General features: G+C 42.4%; 1 protein-coding gene across 3 annotated transcripts in view; it reads left to right on the top strand.

Moving 5' to 3' along the window:
• Positions 1 to 19748, top strand: part of APBB2 (amyloid beta precursor protein binding family B member 2) — a gene marked incomplete at both ends in the record, with an annotated part of 124465 nt that overhangs the window by 6586 nt on the left and 98131 nt on the right. For all 3 annotated transcript variants that reach the window (XM_081998871.1, XM_081998872.1, XM_081998873.1), the window contains one exon: positions 9628 to 10428. In XM_081998871.1, coding sequence (XP_081854997.1) covers positions 9628 to 10428 — 801 coding nt within the window. The remainder of the gene's footprint in view (positions 1 to 9627; positions 10429 to 19748) is intronic.

Here is a 19748-nt window from a genome sequence, read left to right on the forward strand (position 1 = left end):
GCCTGTCAGCCTGACCTCTGTTCCAGGGAAGATTATGGAGCGGTTGGTTTTGAGAGTGCTCACAGGGCATCTGCAGAACAGCCAAAGGATCAGGCCCAGCCAGCATGGGTTCATGAAAGGCAGGTCCTGCTTGACCAACCTGATCTCTTTCTATGACCAGGTGACCCGCCTAGTGGATGAGGGAAAGGCAGTGGATGTTGTCTACCTGGACTTTAGTAAAGCCTTTGACAGTGTCTCCCACAGCATTCTCCTGGAGAAACTGGCGGCTCATGGCTTAGACGGGTTTACTCTTTGCTGGGTGAGGAACTGGCTGGATGGCCAAGCCCAGAGAGTTGTGGTGAATGGCGTTAAATCCGGCTGGCGGCCGGTCACGAGTGGTGTTCCCCAGGGCTCGGTTCTGGGACCAGTCTTGTTCAATATCTTTATAGATGATCTGGATGAGGGAATTGAGTGCTCCCTCAGTAAGTTTGCAGATGACACCAAGCTGAGTGGGAGTGTTGATCTGCTGGAGGGTAGGAGGGCTCTGCAGCGGGATCTGGACAGGCTGGATCGATGGGCAGAGGCCAACTGTATGAGGTTTAATAAGGCCAAGTGCAGGGTCCTGCACTTTGGCCACAACAACCCCATGCAATGCTACAGGCTTGGGGAGGAGTGGCTGGAGAGCAGCCCGGCGGAAAGGGACCTGGGGGTGCTGGTTGACAGCTGGCTGAATATGAGCCGGCAGTGTGCCCAGGTGGCCAAGAAGGCCAACAGCGTCCTGGCCTGTATCAGGAATAGTGTGGCCAGCAGGAGTAGGGAAGTGATTGTGCCCCTGTACTCGGCACTGGTGAGGCCGCACCTTGAATCCTGTGTTCAGTTTTGGGCCCCTCACTACAAGAAGGATGTTGAGGTGCTGGAGCGTGTCCAGAGAAGGGCAACGAAGCTGGTGAGGGGTCTGGAGCACATGTCTTATGAGGAGCGGCTGAGGGAACTGGGGTTGTTTAGTCTGGAGAAGAGGAGGCTGAGGGGAGACCTTATCGCTCTCTACAACTACCTGAAAGGGGGTTGTGGCGATGAGGGTGTTGGTCTCTTCTCCCAAGTAACTAGTGATAGGACAAGAGGAAATGGCCTCAAGTTGCGCCAGGGGAGGTTTAGATTGGATATTAGGAAAAATTTCTTCACTGAGAGAGTGGTCAGGCATTGGAACAGGCTGCCCAGGGAGGTGGTGGAGTCGCCATCCCTGGAAGTGTTCAAAAAACGTGTGGATGTGGTGCTTCAGGACATGGTTTAGGGGACATGGTGGTTCTGGATTAATGGTTGGACTTGATGATCTTAAAGGTCCTTTCCAACCTAGTGATTCTGTGATTCTGTGATTTTGTGAAACCTGGCAAGTAATCTAATACTCTGTTCTGTGACTGACACTTGGATGTTTTTATTTTTGCTCACAGGTCTCAAATTTCTGTTAGCCATTTGAAATTATTTGCAAACACTTTGGAATTGATAAAATTAGAGGTTTTCATTCATTAATTGAGACTTTTGATATACAGGTATTTTTGTTCTTTATTTCTTTTCATATAGAGTTGTAGAGAGTGTACTAAAAGATTATTTCCCATTTATTTAATTTTCAGATTTTCATCTCTAGAGCCCAATTTAACACTAAGTACAACCTTATAATAACAAGATAACAATTTTGGTGTACCATGCTCTTTCAAATGGTTTTTAAGATCTCACCTATGAAGCAGTGATAATAGGTGGCTCAAAACTATTGCTACCAATCTGGGTAATTTGAGCATAAAAACATTTCTGCATAACCTTGAGAATAGCTTAATGTGTAACTAGTCATAAATTTCTTATACATAGTTCAAAGGGCAGATGAAGTTGTGGCAGGTGAAATCATGAAGTTTAATTGTTAAAATACACTAGTTTAAAAAGAGAAGCTGAAATGTCTGTGTTTATGTGCATGCAGTTGTTACTGAAGAAGCGGATTATGCTCAGGAGTATGCAGTGTTGTTTCTAGGCTTTGCAGGAGCAGTTGAGTGTTTGCAAGCTGCAAATAGCAGGGCCGCAGACAAGTTGTGTGGGAGGTGGTTAATGATAATCATCTGTTTAATTTTTTTTTTTTTGGTCCAGCACAGATGCTGTGCTGGAATTTAACTCATCCATTGCATCTGACAGGCTCAGTTAACATTTTTGCTCATTCTGTTAATAATGCTGTGACCTATGCTTAATCTCTTTCCTGCTTTTGCTGCCTGTGTCTCCTGATCAAAGAGCTTGGTATTGGACTAGTGCCATTACAAACATCTGGAAAGCTGGTGCTGGACCTTGCAGGTTTCTTTAACCCTGTTCAGGATCAGTCATCTTCTGAATGGTTCTGCTTCCTGACTTAGGACCTATTGAATGATCTAAGTTCATTTTATGTGGGGCTGAAAAATCCCTGGTCTGAACTCAGTCTGAATCAGTCTAAATCATTTCATGTGCCAAATACGTGGCCATTGATTCTTTTCTATTACTCCATTAAGCATACAGGTACGGTGCCTGTTCTACAAAGCATTTTGGTTGCCTTTTTTCTCTGAGACAGCTTATCCTAGCTTTCTTTTTCATATGGCATCATGCTTTGGTTTTGGTAATTCTGATCAGATTTGATTACACATTGTTTACCTTCAGACTTGGTAAGAGTTATTTTTGGATAACATTTGAGATCAAAGTTGCAGGATATGGAAGACCAAGTCCTTCTTGCTTTAGTCATCATCTCAGTTGCAGAAATTTAAATTACCATTTCTGAGTGTGTGTGTCTGTTGAACAGAGGATGAGGTTTGTGCTTGCGCCCTATATGAGCATGTGCCTCTGAGGTGTGATATTTATTGTAGAGATTGAATAATTTATACATAGATTATAAAAAAAAGAACGGTAAGGCTCAGGAGTTTAATTTACACAACAGGATTAGAAAAAACAACTGAGGTTTACTTAGCTGTGAATGTATAGATCCGATGACAGAAGGTCTTATTATCTGTGTTTGCAAGTAGCTGATAGATAAAACGCACTCCATCTTCTTGCCGTGACAGCACTGTTTTTTGCCTGCCAGATCGTTCCATTCTGCACAGGGGGAAAATCTAATTAAGGGGAGAAAATTGAATTTGGAAAAGTATGCTATCTTGCTTTTTCCCTTACTAAATGCAAGATTAGTTGTTATTGTATGTCATGGTTATGCCTTATGTAAATGAAAGAATTGCTCTTTATTTCTCCAAGTGATCACTTGATTTAAGAATATTCTAGTAGCATAAGATGACCCAGGTCATCTGCAACATAGAGTTTCTGTCAGATAGACAAATATACACTGATTATTTAGCTGTATCTATCTTAATAAAATTATAAATAAAGGAGCAATGGATTTAGCCTGTTTCTTTTTTTCATTATTATTTTTATTGTTTTTCACTTTCCTTTGTAGGTGTTAGAGTCTGATTCTGAGAAGCATCTTGTCTCTTGGTTTTTGCTGGATGAGGAACTTGACTGGCTGTGTAGGAACGGGGAGGGAAAAAATGGCAAATGGGAAGGCATACTCCATTTGAGTGCCAGCACTCATTGCAGAATCTGGAGTTGTTTTTTCCTTAATAACTTTATTTAAAGACAGATCAGCATTATGGATTTCCATTAATAAGAGCACCACTAGAACAGAGACAGCACTGCTGCTAGGCTGTTGCAGTCAGTTGGCAGTATGATTAGTTCTAAAAAGAAAAATGTAATTACTGTGGCAGCAGGGGCTGGCAGGGTGCCTCTCAGGAAGGACGAGCCAGGACAGAAAGCTGGTTACCGGATGGTGATTTCAGTAGGACTAGTTGAAGCAGAAATAGCTAGAAATGGGGAGAAGCTGCATTTAGCAAGCAGGTTGAAGTTGTGATTTTGTTCTGAGGTGAGAACAGAGCCAGGGTGGAGTGGAGAGGGCAGTGGTGATTCCCGGCTTGGGCAGGGGGGTGGGCTAGACTATTTCAAGAGGTCCTTCCCATCCTCAGAAACCCTAAGGTTTGTGTTGAGGAGTCTGCAGATGGGTTTGAGAGCACATGTGCAAGCTCCTTGCAGCCCTGCTCCTTTCCTGGCTCTTGTGTTCCCAAAACTGCTGTGCCCACCATCGGCATTTGCTTTCCTGGCTTTGCTGAGCTTTCTCTCTCCAGCTTCCAAGCTCAGTCCAGCAGAGATGTCATTGCTGGAGGGAGCAGCAAGAAAACCACTGGCTGTAGGAATATCATCAGTTGCTCTGATCTACTACAGCATTTCATTCAAGTGTTTTCCTTCCTTTTCTCTTCTCAAAGGGTTTAAAGTCCCCTGGAATTTGTGTAGATACATAGGCAAGGAGGAGCATAATAACGTTACGAAAGCTTCTACTCTTGATTCTGATTTCAGCTATGCTAATGTAAACCTAGCCTTTATTTAGGATGCTTTCGGCCAACATCTGTTTAAGTATTACCATTTAGCTGGCCCTAGTTGAAGAGTGAAGGCAGATGTGAGAGGACAGTGTGTTAGGATACTTAATTAAGAATTAATGTTTTAACATTGGAATTCACCCTTTGAAGCAGAGAGAGTTGGCTAGCGTTGAGTTGCAGCTATTGTGTAATGGAGGCATTCTCTTCAGCTGCTTAGGCTTTAATTAGAGCTGAGCGTACAGGACCTGAGGCTGTAGCCTCATGGCATGAGTTTGTCATTAAATGCTTTGTACCCAACAGATATTCTTGCGGAAAGGAAATCTGCTTTATGAAAAGGTTTGTATTATTTCTTTCCTATGTTTCCTAGACACAATAGCGTCTAGAAATAGTCACAAGTGCTCCCAGTGTATGTCATTCGCATCCAAACCAGAGACTTTAAGGCAAAATGGTTTACTTATGAGAAGATGGCCAGGAAAGGGTCCCGTACAGGTGCTTGCTGCCTAGCTTGCTTTTTATGATTCCTTCCTGTGGGATCAACCCTGCAGCCTGTGCTTCTTAGTTTCATATGCTGGATCTCATTCTGCAGATTCTCGTGTGAACATGCCTTACTGCCATGTTTATTTTTACTGATGTTGGTGTAGTTTCCTGCGTAAGCTGTAGTTGGGTAATTGGGGAAACCCCTGGATTTTCTCATGTCATGAAGTTCTTGCTACAGTATGTTGATTAAAACTGGAGAATACTGTTGAACTTGTGCTCATAGTAAAGCATACATTAAGAAAAATGTCATAGTTATTTTTAATTACTTGTTCTCATTGCTGTAGACTGGCCTCTCCCATACTTTAATGACTGTCAAATGTCATTGAAAGCTCAGAAGATCCTCACTGTTATGTTCTGGGATTTGTTTAGAATGCTTAAAGTCTCTCAGGAGGTTCTGAAATGTGGTATTTTTATTTGTGTTTTCCTTTGGTTTTAATTCTTAAATGATCCCTCTTTTCAGATTTCAAATTATAATCTATTTCCTGATGCATTGCTGACGCCCCGTGAGCCATGTCAGAAGTACTTCCAGGTCAGATGCCCTTTAAAAGATTCTGCTATGCAAATATGTGAAACTTTCCTCTTCTTTTTCTTCTATTTCCTCCCAGGCCCATATTTCACTTTAATTTTGCACTTACACATGAAAAAGAGGAAGCACTTTCGTTTCTGTTTAATAGTGCCTTTTTGAATAAACTCTCTATGCAGCTTTTTAAAAACTATTCCTATAGAAAACACAATGCAAAAAAGTCTTATTAGAGGTAAAGGCAAATCAGTCATGCACTGTTTTCTGTTTGCAATGGTATTTTTTCTCTCCTTCCAGTTCTATGGCTTATGACAAGGTTGAAAAATATCAATAAAAGCCGTTCAAGTGATAGCATTATTTGTATTATTATGATGCTTAGAAAATTGAGACTACTTGTGTTAAACACATTATAATGGTGCAAGTGTGTTAATCTGTAGCTGCGGGTATGTTTCTAAACATTAGAATTATGCAGTTGAAACTGTGATTTGTTTTAAAAAGTAAGCACGCTGAAATCATTGATGAATTGCTATGACAGGCCGTCTACCTACTTAAGTGCCAACATTTTAATAATATCCTAATTATTCCCAGTAATGATAACATACTAATTATTCCTAGTTTTTCACCAGAGTCCAATATTTTTTGTTTTTACTCGCTTATAACTTGCCACTGTTCAACTGCTTTAGCTGAGATATGTATCAACTCAGTGACTCTTGGTCTGCTTGTCCATTTGTGTTTGCTTTTCAGCAGAAGGCAAAGGAGTTGAAAAAAGGGTACCCTCTGCCAGTGGTGTCATCCTTGCTTCTGGCCAGGCGGTGTGAGGAGCTGCCCGAGCAGGGGGATGGGGTCTGCCTGCGGCGTGGTGCCTGGGTGCGGGACCCCTGGCATGGGGTGTTGGTCAGCTGGTGAGGGGCACAGCACCAGCCTGCTTTATGTACCACTGGGGTGAGGGAGGCAGGCTTGGTGGGAGAGATAAAGTAAAAGATACGGGAAATCGGCGATTGGAATTTTGGTCTGGAAATTACAGGCACAGGAAGAAGTTGTGTTTCCTTGATGTTTTAATTAGAAAGTTGGGATGTGCTTCCTCTGGGAGTCGTGACGAGTTTTGAGCATCACTATGTCCTGTATAAAGGAGGAGGGACAGGCTATCCCTCTGCTTCCTTTTGCCATTCTACTACACAATCTTCAGTTTTCTTCAGTGCATTTAAGCATTTCTTTGCATTCAAACATTTTCCAGCGCTTTAGTCCTGGTCTGGTAGCAACTTCTGCTCCTGAGACGCAAGACCTGCCCTTTCCCATCTGTATTTCTTGTACTCTTTTTTTTTTTTGCCTCTTTTGTTGCTTTCCTTTTTCCCACCTTTGTATCTCTTTCCAAGAGAGGAGGGAAGCTGGCTGCATGTATCCTAGAGCCTGCCTGGGAGTGCAGGGTGGTGGCCACCAAGTAGGCACCTGTCCCTTGCGAGGACAGCCTGCTCCTCTCTGTACTTACCTCCTGGTACTGTTTGCATGTTCATTGATCATTTGATCATGATGATTTGATCAACAGATCTTTTGAAATGGGGTCAGGAGTGGAGGTAGTGTGTAGTGAAAGGTACATTTTGACATTTTTCTGCTTATCATCAACCAACCCACCCAACTTAGCACCCAACTTGCAAACACTGCTTAGGTTGCAAAGGCTTCTGGGGGCTTTGGCTCAGTCATTCATCAATTTACCAATGTTCATCATAAATCCATGGGGGAGCTTTATCAAGCAGATTAGTAAAACATAATACATTTTGTTTCAATGTTTCTATGTGCTTACTCTTACAATATTTTTTGATAAGTGAAATGCTAATGGCAGGAGGCTGGCTAAAGGTAATCTAACAGGCAGATACTAAGCTTTATCTAGAAAGATTATTTCTTAAGAAATTTGTTCAGTGCTTCATTGCATGAAGCAGCTCACTTGTAACAAAGGACAAAAATAAATTTCAGTCTTGTTCCAGATTGTGGCAGTTGTACTGATGAAAAAAATAAATGCTTGTTTTAATTTGCTGAAGCATAAAGTAAAATATAATCTATTGAAATCTGTAGATACTGTGTAATTCCGTAAGTTCTAAAGGTCAGGCAGTGGGTCAAAATTATCCTGCCATATAAATTTATTTCTCAAGTGACTTCCAGTTTGTCAGACTTTTAACTGGTTCAGAGAAAATATTAAGCAGCCAGTCTATAAACACAAGCCATTTTGTGTGTTTAGATTAGAACATGCTTTGGTAGCATTATGTTGGATCAGATGTGACCTTGCTTGTGTTACGCTTGGTTGTTTTTAGGCAAGATGCAGAAAGCAACATTTATTGATGTATTTGAGAAGTACATTTACAAAGTGCCTTTAAGTTATGTGACGGTTGTGTTTTAGAAGTCTTTTGTGGATAAGGCTGAAATTGTGTATAGGATGTTTGTTAACTGTTAGCTGAGCTGATGGCTTTTGCACAGTGGGCGTGGGGTGACCTGTCTTCTGAAGAATTTGCAGTTGGTCTAGACTGACTGACTGGGGCTTGACGAAATGGCAGACAGGAAAAATTGTAAAACTTAGTTTAAATTCTGTTTCAAACAAGTTTTAGAAGTTGTTCTATGTGGGTGATTCAGGAAACAAAGAGTATACTTTGTCTGCTTGATTTTAAATGAGCCGTAGTGATGGTTGGAAGTGTGCAGCTTTGACAGAACATCAAAGAAGGGAACACTAGCAACTGTGCCTGCATTCAGGTAATGTTGTGAAGTGTTCCTTTTCACTCTGTGTTTGTTTATGTTCTTTTAAAACCCATATATTTAATCTCTTGTAAATCTGTACAGCAGTCAGTTCTGTCATGTATCAAATATACAAGGATGCAACACAACTCATCTGGAATGATCTGTCATCGGCTAGTTCAAATTACAGCTTTTTCATTCCTGGATAAGCCCCAGACATGTTTTTTATGTTCAATGTAAGCAGTCAGTGATATCTGAGAATTAGGAACAACAGAAAGGGTGTTTCATACTGTGGCAGATGGGAATGATTTGCTAATTGGCCTTTAATTTGGTTGCCAGGTGTCAAACAACAGTGACTACTATTGTGTGTAAATTGAGGTGTTCATGGAGTATTTGTGCAGATTAGTGAGAGCCATAAATAGGCAGTACAGGAACAAATTATAATTTTTTTAAAAGTACATTTTTTGATCATTGTTTCATAGCCTAAAAATCTGTTCCCTCAACAAACTTAATATTTTTTCGAAATGTGGGCTGTGCCCCTGGCTAATAAAAATCAGAAACTTGACTACAAGTAGACAAAAGAACAGTTTTATTTAACTGTGGAATATGTGTACTCTGCCCTAGGACATTATGTTTTATCCTTAAGTTTGAACTCTGTGAGCCTTTTTCATCTCTAGAGCAGCCTGTTTTTAAAAGTTTGTTGAATTAGAGCACGATTTTTTATCAAGGGATTTTTTTCTTGTTTCCCCCACAGAAATCAAATACAGTATTGTGAAATAATCTACTTGTATTCCCTACATTCTGCCCCTCTACCTCCCGACCGCTGCCACCCCGCCCCCCCCAAAAAAAAAAAAAAAAAAAATTGGGGTGAGAGGAAAGAGACAGACAAAGAACAGAGGAAATGCAGATATTAAGAGGCAATAACTGACTGGCCAGTCAGGCTTAAAATTAACAGTATTTTGAGTCCTACCCTAGATAAAAGGGAGCAGCATCTGCCTATGGTCTGCTTAGAAATTTCTCAAATTATCTGCTCCTTAGTGATGAGCGCTCAAGGAGTTCTTCCTCTCCTCCTTGCTGGAGGTAGAGGTGAAATACTAAAATGAAATGATAGTGGGGATGATTTCTGGACTCCCAGGCATTTGCAAAGGGCACCTCTCCTGTCCCCAAGCCTGCCTGCTACAGAATCAGACATGAAAAAAATGCCTTAAAACTGCCTTGCATAAGGTCAAGCTTTCTGCTTTTTCTCAGCTTCATGGTCCTGATGATCTCTGTTTTTTCAGCCTCTGTTTCTCCTTATTTAATAAGCAAAGCTTTTGTTTATTCTCTTACTCACTTAGGTTGTGGTAATTTTCCTACTGTAAAACAATTATGTAAAGTGCAGCATCCTTTTACCAGAAGGCCTAGCGAAATAGTGTATATAATGAATGTATTTCATGACTCTTTCTTTTGCTTTTCTAGTCGATTCTGGTGTGGACGCGTTGGCGGTGTTTATGGCAAGCGGCAGCACGACGGACGTTGTGAACCGCAACAGCCCTGCCACCCCACCGAACACCCTTAACCTGCGCTCCTCTCATAACGAACTTCTGAATGCGGAAATCAGGCACACGGAGACAAAGAACAGCACTCCTCCAAAATGCAGGAAGAAATACGCACTGACTAACATTCAGACAGCCATGGGTCTTTCTGATCCGGCAGCACAGCCCCTTCTGGGGAACAGCTCTGCCAATATAAAGCTGGTGAAGAATGGAGAAAACCAGCTCCGGAAAGCTGCTGAGCAGGGACAGCAGGATCCCAACAAAAACCTCAGTACCACTGCGGGCATAAACGTAACTTCTGAGAAGTTTGAAGGCAAAGAGCCAATCCCGCAGGATTCCTCTGGCTGTGAAATACTACCCTCGCAGCCAAGGAGGACCAAGAGCTTCCTGAATTACTATGCAGATCTAGAGACATCTGCTAGAGAGCTAGAGCAGAGTTTTGTTGCAATGGAAGATAAATCTGCACAAAGCAACAGCCAGGCTTCTACCATTATTGTCAATGGGGAAGTCCTGCCCCGGAAACAAAACAAGCTGTCAAGCCCAGAGGATGGCCAAGTTGCAACAGTGTCGTCAAGCCCCGAGACTAAGAAAGACCACCCGAAAACTGGGGCTAAAACAGATTGTGCCCTCCATAGGATTCAAAACCTGGCCCCAAGCGATGAGGACTCCAGCTGGACTACACTGTCCCAGGACAGCGCCTCACCGAGCTCACCCGATGAAACAGGTACGCAACTAAAGGCAGCTTGCAGCCACTCTTTTAGAAATGCATTGCTTAATTCCTCTCAGGTAGCGGCTGGAAGGGGAGAGGTGATGTAATGGTGCTTTCAGTGGTGAAGTGGGTTGCATCAAAACACAAGCTCTGGGCTTGAATGCAGCTCCTTGTCTCTTTGGGAATGCTTGGCAGCCTCCTGCTCGGCCCTAGCGGCTTTACTGCTGCTTTAGGAAAGGCACCAGGTCCTAAAAATATGCTAACTGCACTTTTTCCTAGTTTATAAATAATTGCTCTTCACTGATCAACGGGTACATGTTGTGAGAAGTACAGGATTGTCTGTTAAACTGTTGATAGCTGCCTACACACAACAAACTTTTCTGAGCAATGATTTTTAGGTTCAGCAAAGATTTTTACTTTTCTAATTTAAATCTTTCGTAAGTGTCCCCCCTCAACCCATAATCATTTGATTATATTCTTTTATTAACAAAAAAAAAGGTCCTCCCAAGCCTTGGGTCACTTAACTTCTGTATTTTGTTTTCTTTGTGCAGCAGTTCCATACAGTAACTCAGAAACTGAAGCCATGGCATTTCTTATTTTGGAAGCATGGGCTCATTAATTATTTGAACAGTAATGACGACTTCTGCAGTGGCTCTGTTGTGATTTATAAAACATCTGTATTTTTAAAACTCTAGAGATCTCATTTACTTTTGTTAATGGACTTTGTAACTTTTTTTATATCCAAACCAGCCTACAAAGGTACAACTTTGTCAAATTGAGGGAAGGCACTGCAATTCTTGAGGGTGACATGTGGCTAAAGAAGTTTGTCATATATTGTTTGTACTTTAAGTGTACATTTCATTATTACAGCACAGAGATTATATACTATTTGGAGGCCACCATGGTCCAAATCCACAGCTGCATTACATGTCAGTCATGCATGATGATGACAATAGTGATTTTTTTACTCAATGTGTAGGGTTTTTAGAATCACCACTATGTGACTTATAATAGATCTTCTGATCTTCTTTTCTGATACGTAACAAACCTTTGCTGTTAAGAAAATTTTCATGAAGTCACCTCTTCACGTGCAAAATGAAAAAGTTTTCAGTTTACTAAAATTTCCAATTGAGTTAATATTATTTCTTGGGATACTTGATATAACGTGACACCACTGATAACATTTTCTGGAGAAACTATCAATAGAAGGTATGTAGATAACCTGACACTGAGTTTGTTGGCTCCTTTTGTACTTTCCTCAGGTTTGGCAATAAGAAGCTGTGAGTAGAGAATTTATATTCACTGAGAACTAAATTAGAGTAAACTCAAGTAGTCTAATTAAATAAAGGTGGCCTAAGATGCTAAGAGCTAGCGTGAGTTTTGTTTCTTTTTAAATAATGTCTTTAAAATTTTCTTTCCACATGTATATTGCCACTGTATAGTGTACAAGCTCTTTCAGCACTCAGGAAGGGGGATTTTTTGAGCTGTTTTGAGGTGTTGGCAAGTTTGCTTATTTAAGTATCCAAGTGTTAGCTGAGCTGTGGTTTGTTTGCACTATGGAAATAAAGGGGAACTTTCCCCTGCTGAGTATGGGGGGTTTCCTTGGTTTTTTTTTTTTTAAAAAAAAAAAAGAATCAATTAATGAAACCCTCAGAGCTCACCACTCTTCTAAAGCAAAAAAAAAAAAGGCTTTTTTGAATTCTCCACTACCTTCACCATACTAGCAACCAATGTATTGTAAACAGACAGTTGTGGAAAAGCAGATGTCCAGGTATCTGAGTAGTCTCTGTAAGAAAAGAGTTAAACAGAAACTCCTAGAAAACCTCAAAATTGCCTTTTAAGTCAAAGTGGTAGAAATGTTTCTTTCTCATCCCCATGGTCACTGTCAGAGACCACTGAGAAGGATGTAGGACCTGTCGTACTGGATTGGATCACTGGTTCTAGGATGCTTGTAACAGTCTAGAAGGTTCCTGGAGTGTATGGAAGATAACTTCCTGACACAGCTGGTGAGTGAGCCAACTAGGGAAGGCGCCCCACTGGACATGTTGGTTGTGAACAGAGGAAGACTTGTGGGTGATGTGGTGATTGGAGGCTGTCTTGGGCACAGCAACTACAAATGACAGTTTTTGATTCGTGAAGAACTAAGGAGGGGGGCTCAGCAGAACTGCCGCCTTGGACTTCCAGGCTTGGACTTTGGCCTGTTTAGGAGACTGGTTGACAGAGTCCCTTGGGAGGCAGTCCTGAAGGGCAAAGGAGTCCAGGAAGGCTGGACATTCTTCATGAAGGAAATCTTAAAGGCACAGGAGCAGGCAGTCCCCCTGTGCTGAAAGACGAACTGGCAGGGAAGAAGGTGGGCCTGGCTAAAGAGAGCGCTTTGGCTGGATCTCAGGAAAAAAAGGAGAGTTTATGACCTTTGGAAGAAGAGGTAGGCAACTCAAGATGTCATGAGGTTTTGCAGGGAGAAAATTAGAAGGGCCAAAGCCCAACTAGAACTTAGTCTGGCTACTGTGGTAAAAGACAATAAAAAAATGTTTGTATGAATACATTAGCTACAAAAGGAGAGCTAAGGAGAATCTCCGTCCTTTACTGGATGCAGGGCAAAACATAGTGACAAAGTGTGAGGAAAAGGCTGAGGTACTTAGTGCCGCCTTTGCCTTAGTCTTTAATAGTAAGGCCAGTGCTTCTCTGGGTACCCAGCTCCCTGAGCTGGAAGACCAGGATAGGGAGCAGAATGAAGCCCCCATATTCCAAGGGGAAATGGTTAGCGAACTGCTACATCTCTTCGACACACAGAAGTGTATGGGGCTGGATGGGGTCCACCCAAGGGTACTGAGGGAGCTGGCAGGAGTGCTCATCAAGCCACTTTCCATCATTTATCAGCAGTCCTGGCCAACTGGGGAAGTCCCAGTTGACTGGAGGTTAGCAAATGTGATGCCCATCTACAAGAAGGGCCAGAAAGAGGATCTGGGGAACTACAGGCCTGTCAGTCTGACCTCAGTGCTGGGGAAGGTTATGGAGCAGGTCATCTTGAGCACCATCACATGTCACGTACAGGACAACTGGGCGATCAGGCCCAGTCAGCATGCGTTTATGAAAGGCAGGTCCTGCTTGACTAACCTGATCTCTTTCTGTGACAAGTTGACCTGCTTAGTGAATGAGGGAGAGGCTGTGGGCATTGTCTACCTGGACTTTAGTAAAGCCTTTGACACCATTTCCCATAGCATTCTCCTGGAGAAACTGGCTGCTTACTGCTTAGACGGGTGTATTCTTCACTGGGTAAAAAAGTGGCTCGAAGGCCAGGCCCAAAGTATTGTGGTGAATGGAGTTAAATCCAGTTGGTGGACAGTCACAAGTGGTGTTCCCCAGGGCTCAGTACTGGGGCCAGTTCTGTTTAATATCTTTACCAATGATCTGGACGAGGTGATTGAGTGTATCCTCAGTAAGTCTGCAGATTACACCAAACTGGGCAGGAGTGCTGATCTGCTGGAGGGTAGGAGGACTCTGCAGAGGGATCTGGACAGGCTGGATCAATGGGCTGAGGTCAGTTGAATGAGGTTTAACAAGGCCAAGTGCTGGGTCCTGCACTTGGCTTACAACAACCCTAGGCAAGGCTACAGACTTGGGGATGAGTGGCTGGTAAGCTGCCTGGTGGAAAACACCTGGAGGGTGTGGGTTCACAGCCAGCTGAATATGAGTCGGGAATATGCCTGGGTGGCCAAGGTGGACAAGAGCAACCTGGCTTGTATCAGAAATAGTGTGGCCAGCAGGAGTAGGGAAGTGATAGACCCCTGTACTCGGCACTGGTGAGGCTGTACCTTGAATACTGTGTTCAGTTTTGGACCCCTCACTACACGAAAGACACTGAGGTGCTGGAGTGTGTCCAAAGAAGGGAAAAGGAAGTTCAGGGGAGACCTTATTGCTCTCTACAACTCCCTGAAAGGAGGTGGTAGTGAGGTTGGTGTTCATCTCTTCTCGCAAGTAACAAGCCATAGGACAAGAGGGAGCAGCTTCAAGTTGTGACAGCGGATGTTTAGATTGCATATTAGGAAAAATTTCTTCACGGAGAGGGTTGTCAAGCATTGGAACAGGCTGCCCAGGGAAGTGGTGGAGTCACCATCCCTGGAGGTATTTAAAAGACATGTAGATGTGGTACTTAGGGACGTGTTTTAGTGGTGGACTTGGCAGTGCTAGCTTAGTGGTTGGACTTGATGGACTTAAAGGTCTTTTCCAACCTAAATGATTCTATGATCCTATAAGTTCATATATCTCCAAGGATGTTTGAAGGGTAATAAAATAAGAGGTGAAATAAAAGTTGAGTAGATGAACTGGACTTTCTTTTTTGAGGCAAGGTCAAAAACAGTTCAGTGTTTTGCACTGTAATCACCTGTGCCTTTTCCATCTCCTTCTCAAGAGTTGCTTGAGTTACTGTGGTGCCTATCGGCAAGCAGTCACCTCTCACTGTGCCACGTCAAGCTATGGGAGTTGCCTCATTTGCCAAATAACTTGGGTGCTACAGCAGTGAGTAGTTGGAAGTACTGAAGGAAATCAGGTAACTCTGTTGTGCTTCCCAAAATCCCTTGCACCCTTCTGCAATGCTGGGGACAGAGAAGTAGTTTCCCACAAGCAGAAAATACATCCAATGCATTTATGTCAGTGGTGGTTGACCAAAAACCTGAGAGATTCCCAGGGGGCCATGTCTAGCCCCTCTGAGGCCATGGAGTAGATGTGAGAGCCCACATTTATGAATAGTCAAGAAGAAACCTCAGAAGGCAAGGACTGGTGGGAACTCTGTGCTCTTGTTATTGTCTGAGCCAGTTTTAAACATCCCTTCAGTGGAGGTGTTGCCCTAACCTGCTTGGGCTCTGTGCTCCAGAGGCATGTGATGCTTTCCCCTGTGGGAAAAGTCTTTTTAGAGTAATCTTTCATTCCTCGTCATCCCTATGTGCCAGCACGGGTGAAGGGAAGCCCTCCCAATGTGTGGGTTGTGCAGCGAGCCCTGGTGGTACCCATCCTGGGGGTCTGAGATGTTGGGCATGGCCAGGGCTCCTCACTGCCACTGCATCTGGGTGGGAGGAGAGAACTGCGTGGGGTCCTTGTGGCTCAGTGCTCTCCAACCCTTAGGTTTATGCTCCAGTAATCAATGTTAGGGACCAAAGGGAGAAAGGCATCTCTCAGAAGAATCTGCCAAAGTAGACAGTTTTAGTCTGTAGCTTCTCGGAAGGCAAAAAAAGGTACAGTTTTGAGAACAGTTAATCCATTAAAGAGTGCACTCTAGCCAATACCTGGAAGATTATTAATGTTCAATCCAGAGATTGTATTTAGCACTTCAGTATACATAGGAATTTGATAGAAATACTGTTTTACTGAGAGATCACTGCTGAAAATTACAATATACTACTTCCAGGGGCTTCTGAATTATTTTGTCGTCATCTTCCCTCTGTTAACATAATTTGTTATTCAAATCCTGGAAAACTTGAATGTTGTTTGCTGTGTTTTTTGTTTTGTTTTCATGTGTTTTGTTTTGGAGGTATGTAATTCAAAGGCCCTGAAAAATTTACCTTTAAGCTTAATTGCTTGCACTGGGGATGCATCACTGTTTAGACAAAATCCTCCTGAACTCAACTCCCCTTAGGGCAGGATACTTTTATTTGTGGTCTAATGAAAAGGTGTTTTCAAGAGACTTGATTCTTTTTCTGAATGAGGCGGCAAAAATAAGACAACCCAATTTAAAGATGAAAAAAATGGCTAGATATTAAACAGATGTTGAAGTTGTTGATTAGTAATGTTGCTAAACAAATGTAATAGTCTATTAATAACAGGGGCACCAAACACCTCAAGCACAGTACAAGAATTGTGGTTTGAGGAACCTCTCCAAAGAAATTATCTGTATCTGCTTCTTGACAAGAACTACACTGGCTTCAACTTTCAGAGACTTTTAGCTTTTCTCTGCTGGCCTCAGGACTGGCTGTGCCCATCCAGCTGACTCTGCTGTCATTCAGAGACGTTGCTGAGGGTTACAAAAGACCAGCTCCAGATGTCTTTAAAACTGCCGATGTCACAGAGCTGTTTTTAAATCATGATGAATGCTTCCTCCCTCTCTCTCCAGAAAATTTCCTTAGTCTAGTTTTCAAAGGAAACTAATCTTGTATTATTACACCCTCTATCTCTTCTTTGTCTCTGTGTAGTCACCAGTTTCACCTACATTTTATGAATCTGATGCGATGGGAGGATGAGGGTGATGCTAGCGCTGTTTTTTGGTTTTTGGCTGGCTTTTTTTTTTTTTTGAAGCCGCAGCTTACCAGACCACCTGTAGGAGGCAGTCACATTTCTTAAGCTTCCTGTCACCTGCAAACCAGTTTCAGTGGAAAGGTATCCCTCCTTAGTAAAGTGCAGCTCTCTGTGCAATGATCTTTAACGAATTAGGAATGAAAGGGGGGGGGGGGGGGGAAGAAATTCTGTTTGCCTCAAAGCTAAGAAAAATGCTGGAATTTGCTTTTGCTTCACGTTTTATCTTAACTTGAAGAAACCCCACTCCTTCCAGAGCACAGAATAGCTCCTTAATTAAGAAGGTCCCTGAGATGTGTGACACATGGTGCCAGAGAGACGCAGGTTTTCTTGCTCTGGGACAGTTGCCCTCCTTGCTCTCTTGAGAACTTCGGGAGACTGTGCGGGGGCAGCAGCCTCCTCTGGCTCCCCAGCTTCTCAGCCTTTTACTCACACAATGCCTTGTTTCTCCCCGGTTGAAAATGTCATTCCAACGGGTATCAAAAATACAAGTGTCCTCTTTTTCAGGGAATTCTGCCGCTGTATGCACCTGCCATATAGCAAATGCCTGTCTGCTGCTGGTCTTTGAGCAAATCTGGGAGGGCAGTTTAATAGCTACTTACAAATAAACAAGTTCAACCCAGTGCAGAAATGACAGCGATGAGGCTGGCCCTTGGGTATCAGGAGTATCACTCATGTAAATAAAGCCTGGTATTCTGAAATAACAGTATGTCTGGATAGAGCAGCCCTCTAATACAATAAAAATTACAGCAAATCATGAACTAGTCAGAAAGATTTATACCAATGGTCAAGTTCTGCCTCTGATTTTAACCAGCATCTTTGACAAAATTAAAATGGATGTCCTTTTAAAAGTATCATTTTTCCTTTGCAGTACCTATCTGATGCAGACAACAAGTATGTTATTTACTACAGAACATGTTTTCTGTATTCCTGAGTGTGGAAAAAGATTTATGGTAGTAGAAATACATTCAATTACACTGTGGATGAACACAAGTCCTACAATACTAGAGAAAGACTATATTATCTGTACAATTATAGGGTTCTAGGTTAACATCCAATTTTTACATTTTGAGGAATAAGAGGCTCTAGTTCACACGTGTTATGCCTCCTAACAGGCTGTCAACTTTTAATATTGAGCTGTTGGGTTTTTTTAATCCTGCATGATACTAATAACCATGTATCAAGAGCAGTACATGCTTTATAGTCTCAGACTTGACCATTTGCTGACTGCTTACAAAATAGGAAAGGTGACTATTGTTGTATATCCCCAGTGTTTGTGTAGGTAACATTCTATATGTGGAGTAACTAGCTGCATTTTTTTATCTTCCTTTTAGCTAATCCTATAAGAGGATTTTAGGAAAGAAAAAGTAAGCCAGTTTAAAGGAAATAAAACCCAAAAGGCCACACAGTTACAGTGTTCACAGTAATGATCAGCATTCAGGGTCTACTGGTAGAAAGCCATAAAATAAATTGAACTTGATAGCAAATTGAAGTTGAAAGATGACTCTCTTGAGTACACGCTGCTGCTATCAGTTGCGCAGGGAGGTCGCTTCCTGTGTTTGGGCACTCAGGTCAATTTTACCCTGTGGTTCTCAGTGGAGCTACCTAAATCCCTATCTTGAGTGCTCAGATAAGTGCTCTGACTTGAAACCCTACGTTTCCATGGTAAAGAGGGGTGATCAGCACCATTTTGAACTGGGATAGTTAATAAAAATAGTTATCTAAAAGTGAATTAATGTGCATAAACTCAGAAATGGGAGGACAGATATTTTATACAATAGCGATTAGTATCCTCTCCCAAACTCTGTTTGCAATTACCAGAATTTGGGACTATAAAAGAGGCTTTCCAGGATGTGTTGTATGGCCACAGTTGCAGTTTCATACTTACTGTTTACCAAAAGGATAAAGACCAATTCTGTATTTCATTAGAGCCATTCATTTTCTTCCCTAGGGAGGGCTTGAATCAACTGCCTGCCTGGTGTCCCTTGAGATGCCTGGTGGTGTCCAAGATAGGCAGTAGACAGGAGGCAAGAACTAGGACTTGCATTCTGGGGAAGCAACCGCAGGCTAAGCGGCATACACGTCCAGTAACGCTCCAATGAATTAACCAACTGGACAGAGCCTGCAACATCTACCCTGCAATGCAGAAACAAAATTTGTTCCTTTTCTGTGTTTGGCTTTGTTTTAAAAATCACTTGGGGAATCTCTGCTATATTGTGCCTAAGGGGTCTGGGATGGTTTGTCATATTCTTTCCAAAAGCAGCTCTCCCAGCGTGACAACTCTCCCTGGGTGCTCTGGGGCTGGGGGAGATTGAGTGCAGAGACAGTTGGCTTCTAGTGGCTGTGCTTTGATTTCCAAAGCACTGCTGTGCCACTGAGTGCTTGGGGTAAAATGTCAAATGTGGCCCTATCCTAACTGACATAGCTTCATTAATTTTGACATTACTTCAGCTGAATTTCTGGCCACTTGATGAGAATTTAACAAGCTGACTTATTTTGCCCTTGATATTTCTTGTTTGGTGCTTGTCTTTTCAGGGACTCTTTCCATGCTAGTGTAGTAAAGTATGTAATTCCTAATCTGGACAAAATCAGAGTGCTGCCTTGTATAAGTGCAGTGCTATGTTTTTGAGTGTTCGAAAATGAATATTTTCTACTTGGCAAAATACATAATTCTGCGGTAAACACATGCCTGTAGGCCTAGTTGCTGGAACACATGGAATACTGGTGAGGGAGAGTGAAAGGCAGCAATGGGGAATAGAGGTTGTGGCGAGACAACACAGGAAAAGTGAATGCTAGCGTTGTACATTCACCTGGGTGGAAGCTATAGAGTAGTTCACAAGATATTCGGAGCACTGTAAGTTTCCCCTAACTCTGTAGTGCAATTTACATTGTTGTGTAATGTTAAGAGATGATAGGACATGCTTTTTATACAGAGCTCATTGTGCATTGTCACAAAGTGGAAGACTCTTCTGAGCATCTGTAGGGAAAACTCAAGTTTCAGAAATGGTGAATAGCTTAATGATGTCTGATACTTAACTTGACAGACTATT

The sequence above is a fragment of the Phaethon aethereus genome (assembly GCF_964289735.1).
Source record: "Phaethon aethereus genome assembly, chromosome: 4".
In the NCBI taxonomy this organism is placed as follows: Eukaryota; Metazoa; Chordata; class Aves; order Phaethontiformes; family Phaethontidae; genus Phaethon; species Phaethon aethereus.